The sequence below is a fragment of the Octopus sinensis genome, linkage group LG5 (genome assembly GCF_006345805.1).
Source record: "Octopus sinensis linkage group LG5, ASM634580v1, whole genome shotgun sequence".
Classification (NCBI taxonomy): domain Eukaryota; kingdom Metazoa; phylum Mollusca; class Cephalopoda; order Octopoda; family Octopodidae; genus Octopus; species Octopus sinensis.
Genome location: NC_043001.1, coordinates 26,532,839 through 26,538,838, shown reverse-complemented (window position 1 = coordinate 26,538,838; position 6,000 = coordinate 26,532,839). Strand labels below are relative to the sequence as shown.

At 36.9% G+C, this 6,000-nt stretch overlaps 1 protein-coding gene across 1 annotated transcript in view; it reads right to left on the bottom strand.

Moving 5' to 3' along the window:
- Nucleotides 1-6,000, bottom strand: part of LOC115211875 (lysosomal alpha-mannosidase) — a 61,133-nt gene that overhangs the window by 32,944 nt on the left and 22,189 nt on the right. The window contains exons 9-11 of the mRNA XM_029780613.2: nucleotides 5,077-5,280; nucleotides 1,927-1,987; nucleotides 859-898 (exon numbers count right to left, since the gene is read on the bottom strand). Coding sequence (XP_029636473.1) covers nucleotides 859-898; nucleotides 1,927-1,987; nucleotides 5,077-5,280 — 305 coding nt within the window. The remainder of the gene's footprint in view (nucleotides 1-858; nucleotides 899-1,926; nucleotides 1,988-5,076; nucleotides 5,281-6,000) is intronic.

Sequence of the window (6,000 nt, the reverse complement as noted above, 5' to 3'; positions counted from 1 at the left end):
CTAACCAAATACTTGACAATTATACAATGTTTACGGAGATGTGCTTGCATAGCAAGGGACCTGATCTGAGATCGTGTGCTGGAACGAAAACAATTGCAGTGTGGAAGGTGTTTATAAGCCATTTAAGAAACACACAAAAACCGTTAGATTCACTTCAACATTTAAATTTAATTTATCAAAATATTTTCGTCGCTTTGAGACGGCGGCCTGTTCACTGACAAAACTTTGTGGTCCACTGGCAGTTTTGTCAGTGAACAGGTCGTGGTCTCAAAGCGACAAAAATGTTTTGACAAAATTAAATTTAAACACTGTTCACTAACAAAATTCTGTGTTGTCAGTGAACAGGTCGCGGTCCCAAAGCGACGAAAATATTTTGACAAATTAAATTTAAATGTTGAAGTGAATCTAATGGTTTTTGTGTTTCTTAAATGGCTTATAAACACCTTCCACGCTGCAATTGTATACAATGTTTGTTGTCTATATAAGTTGAACTATTGAGAGTGAATGCAGTGCAAGGCTGGTGAGATGGATGGGAACCATCAACTTTTTAACCCTTTCGTTACTGTATTTATTTTGAGATACTCTGTTTCTTTCAATGATTTTCAAATATAAGAAAGAATTTAGTAAAATAACTAAGTTATCATTCAGCTAGTGTTAGGAACATAAATTGTGACTAAGGTTTGGTGAAAGATTTTAATTCAAAACTTATGGAAAAAAGACATTTGTACTACAGAGCCAGAGCCGGTTTTAGCTGGGTTAGTAATGAAAGGGTTAATAAGCAAGACAGCATCTTATTAACTTAAAAATTTGAAAGTTTTAAAGTTATTTAATATAAAATTTCAAAAAAAGGTAACTCACGTCACAGCATCATGATGTTGAGCAATACTTAAAGGCTCCCCTGCAATAAACATTAAGATGCACAACTGTAATACAAACAACACAGTCATGTTTCTTCAAAGCTCTGCTCCAACTCAATCTGATATCTCTAATATACAATTCCACCAACACAAAGGCACACACAGACACACACATTCACACAAACATATGCATAGGCACAGGGGTGGGTGTGCGGTGAGCAGCCTGCTTCCCAACCACATGGTTCTGGATTCAATCCCACTACAAGCCACTTTGAGCAAGTGCCTTCTACTAAAGATTTAGGCTGACAAAGCTTTGCGAGTGGATTTAGCAGAATGGAAACTAAAAGAAGCTTGCCATGTGTGTGTGTGTGTGTGTGTTTGTTTGTCCCCCACCACCGCCTGACCAACAGTGTTGGTGTGTTTACATCCCATATTTTGCAATTCAGTAACAGAGACAGGTTCTATAGGACTGGAATTTTGGAATATGCACATAAAAATCAGTAGTATGGGTTACATGTGGCACGATTACAATTTTTTTTATGCTGTGTAAAGAGAGAAATAACCCTCATCTGCAATTTTGATGAAATTCAAAACATAGGTATTCCAGTTCATTACAGAAAATATAATATAAAAGTCTAATTCTTCAATTGCATGTAACACAGGCAATGCCAAGTATCTCTGCTAGTATATATATATATATATATATATATATATATATATATATTATATATATATATATATATATATATATATATATATATATATATGTATGTATGTATGATGATGAGATATATATATGTATCACCATCATTGTTTAACGTCCATCTTCCATGCATGCATGGGTAGGACAGTTGACAGGAACCAGCCAGGTAGAAAATTTACCCAAGGCTACTGTATCTGTTTTGGAAGGGATTTTACAGCTGGATGCCCTTCCTAACATCAACCACTCTGCAACAAACTCTTTCAGTTTCCATCTACCAAATCCACTCATGGCTTCGATTGGCCCAGAGTTTGCACAAGGTGCCACACAGAGGGGTGAAAAAAATGAATAAATAAAAGTTTTACTTACACACTCTAAACAAATCTATGTGGTTCTGAAGTTGAGCAAACACATCTAAATGTCGGCTGACCTGTCAAAATATTTGCAAAGCAAAAGCAATAACAAAAATTACTGTCAAATTTTTCTGATAATAATTTTAGTTATTTCAGATTTAGAATGTTAATTATTTTAGTTATTTTCAGATTATATTTTTACTGGTGTGCCTATGAACATTACATTTAGATTGTTTTTCTACATTCTGTGTTCAAACTCAACTGGAGTTAACTTTGACTTTCAACCCAGTGGGATTAAATATAACTAGGCATTCTCCCTCTGTCTGTGCATGACAACTGGTGTTGGAGTGTTTATATCCCCATAACTTAGCGGTTCAGCAAAAAGTGACAATAGAATAAGCATGAGAACTAAAAAAAAAAAAGTAGTGGAAGTCGATTCACTCAACTAAAAATTCTTCAAAGTGGTGACCCACCATGGCCACAGTTTAATAACTAAAACAAGTAAAAGATAAAAGATATATTAGGTCATCCCATAAATAATTCAGTTTTTTCAATTGCATGAACTAAAAGTCAGAGGGGGACAAGATAAACTACCTGCATCAACTTGCTTTAAAAGCAGGTAGTAATTTTACCTTGCCCTTATTCTTAGTGCAAGTTTTGAAGAGCGCAGTTCGATTTTAACAGTTATTTTTTCAAAGCTATAATGGAAGTGACAAAGGAGCATATGCGGCATATTTTGCTTTATGAGTTCAATAAAGGCAACAATACATTGGAAAGTGCGAGGAATATTAATGCAGTATATGAGGATTGGACAATAAGCATAAACCAAGATCAATGGTGGTGCCAGGAATTCTGAGCCGGAAACTACAGCCTAGAAGCTGAGCCTCATCCTGGAAGATCAGTAGAGCTCGACAAATGCGTCCTACAAAACTTGGTGGAACAAAATCCCATTGTAACTGTTGAGGAACTAGCAGAGAAACTTGGATTTGGTCAATCAACCATTCATCGACACCTGTGCACCATCGGAAAAGTCAGCAAATTGGGTCAATGGGTTCCTCAATAATTTTCTGAGTCTAATCGCATGCAGAGGGTGAATGTGTGCTCTTCTTTGCTGTCACATCTCATGAATGAACCTTTGTTTTGGACCGAATAGTGTCTGGTGACAAGAAATGGGTTCTCTATAAAAGTGTCAAGTGACAAAAACAGTGGGTAGGGAAAAGAGAAACACTGACACCCCAGGCTCTTCACCCACGTAAGGTGTTGTTATCTGTTTGGTGGGATATGAAAGATTTAGTCTACTTTGAACTTTTAAACCCAAACCAAACAATAATAAAGGAGATCTCCTACAAGCAGCTGGAGCGGCTTAAATCAGTGCTAGAAGAAAAACGACCATCTTTGGTTTCAAGACAAAAGGTGTTCTTCCATCAGGATAATGCTCGGCCGCATACAGCGAGGATGACATTCCAAAGGTCAGAACAGTTTGAATGGGAAATGATGCCCCACCCACCGCATTCACCAGACATTGCCCCATCTGATCATCATTCATTCTGCAGTCTTCAAAATCATTTGGATGGAAAAAATATGAATTCTGTAGACAAGGTCAGAACAGTACTAGAGGAGTATTTTTCATTATGGACAAGTGAATTTTGGAAGAGGGGCCTTGCAAGTCTACCAGATATATGGAAGAGCATTGTAGAAAATGAAGGAGAGTATATTTTAGATTAAAAAAGAACTTTGTTTATCTTAATTTTGAAAAATATATATATACCAATGGCCATGAGTAATGAAATAGTATCTGCTGGACATTAACATAAGATAGATATGAAGACTTTCCTTTTTTTTTAACCTCATGTCAACTCTGATCAAGCAGGCCTGTGGCATACAGATTGTCAAGATCAATGGATAGATCAATACAGTTATTCATTGTTCAGATATACAGAATGGGACAATGGCTGCAGCTGTCTGGATGCTGGCAATGTGGCACAGCCGACTGGACATAGAACCTGTTTTGGCACTAGAGGCAAGCATACACACATATGCATGCAGAAATGTGCACTTACAAGTATGCATATATTCAAAAAAACACCACACTAAATGCACACACACACACACACACCACACACACACACACACACACTGGAATACACTCACATACGCAAACATACAAACATTCACACACACACTGGAATACACTCACATACACAAACATACAAACATTCACACACACACACACACGAACATACACGCTCACAGAACTGGCTCAACCACATGAATACACAGTTTGCATGTGCAAGTGCAGATACCCACTCACATATGCATGCAGGTGCTCACACACACCTACCCTGTTCTCCCTCCTCCCTCCCGCATAAGTAACTACATCCTACACCCATAAATCTTTACAAGGTAACAAAGCCCTAGCAGATCTGAGGCTGAAGTGACCTTGAACAAAAGACCAAACACTTAAAGAGGTCATGACTGGCTTATGCACACACAAACATACAAGCAGTCATGCAAGAGTACACACACACACACTCACACGCACGCACTCTTCATTTATTCCCACCCTTACCTTCTCTTCTAAGTAAACACATAACTACATACACACAGGCATAAGACCAATTCTCAAACAGACTCAATTATATTGACCCCAGCATTCAGCCGGTACTTATTTTATCAACCCTACCAGAATGAAAGACAAAGTCAACCTCAGCAGAATTTGAACTCAGAATATAAAGACAGACAAAATGCCGCCTAGCATTTTTCTCAGCGTACTTATCAACTCTGCCAGCACACCTGTTTCTTTACTACCCACAAGGGGTTAAACACAGAGAGGACAAACAAGGACAAACGAATTAAGTCGATTATATCGACCCCAGTGCATAACTGGTACTTATTTAATCGACCCTGAAAGGATGAAAGGCAAAGTCAACCTCGACGGAATTTGAACTCAGAATGTAACAGCAGACGAAATACTGCTAAGCATTTCGCCCGGCGTGCTAACGATTCTGCCAGCACACCACCGTAATAAATAGGATTATTAATAGAAATCACATATTAATACCATACTTTGAATATTAATTCTCTTTTTTTTTTTTAGTATGTATTTTCTTGTCATTGAAAAAGAGCAAAAATGAACTGAATTGTCATTGTTTCAACACAAACTTACTTGGAATAAATTGCTAGATTCACGAATGAACTGCTTAATTGCAGGCCTGCTGGTAAAATAACCTGTCCAGTAGCTATGAAGTCGGTCAGCATATGGAAAAAAATCGTCTGTTTTCACAGGCCATGAAATATTCGCTCTGTTTAGTTGGTAAAGGTAGCATGATGGGGTAGAATAAATCAAATTCAATTTGCTGCCTTTTGCTTGCTGCAAAATACAATGAATAAAGCATATAAAATTAAGGGACTTATGTTATAGTAAACATTTGCTTCTTCAGTTACTAACAGCATGGAAAAATGTATTTGTTGTTGCAGAAGAGATGATGATCATGACAATGATGTACAACAATCACACTGAACTTATTCTATCCCAGCTGCAGTAGAACCTCATGTTTCAAAGCCAATATTTCATTACTATTTAGAATTCTGACTCATACGGGTTATCCTACATCCAACAAAGTGGTAGAAATTATCTAAACCTTTTTTCTGTCAAAATTTATACTAGACACCACATTAACCCTTTCGTTACTGTATTTATTTTGAGATGCTCTGTGTTTCTTTCAATTACTTTAAATATAACAAAGAATTTAGTAAAATAACTTAGTTATCATTCAGCTAGTGTTAGGAACATAAATTGTGATTAAGGTTTGGTGGAAGATTTGAGCCAGGTTGGTAATGAAAGGATTAAGGCATAAAACTCAGCAGTTTAACCCATTACCTGGCAAAGACAAGTTAACTTGTCTTCACCTAATTTGTCTTTTTTGGAGAGCAATGAGTAAACTTATCCAAAACATAATTTCAAAAACAGACACAGATGAGTTTATACGTCAATTCTTGGCATTTCTCAGTTTTTATCTGCTTTTCTTTTACAAATTATGCCCAGATGTCAAGCTCAGAAGATGACAAGGAGTATGAACCTTCTATTAGA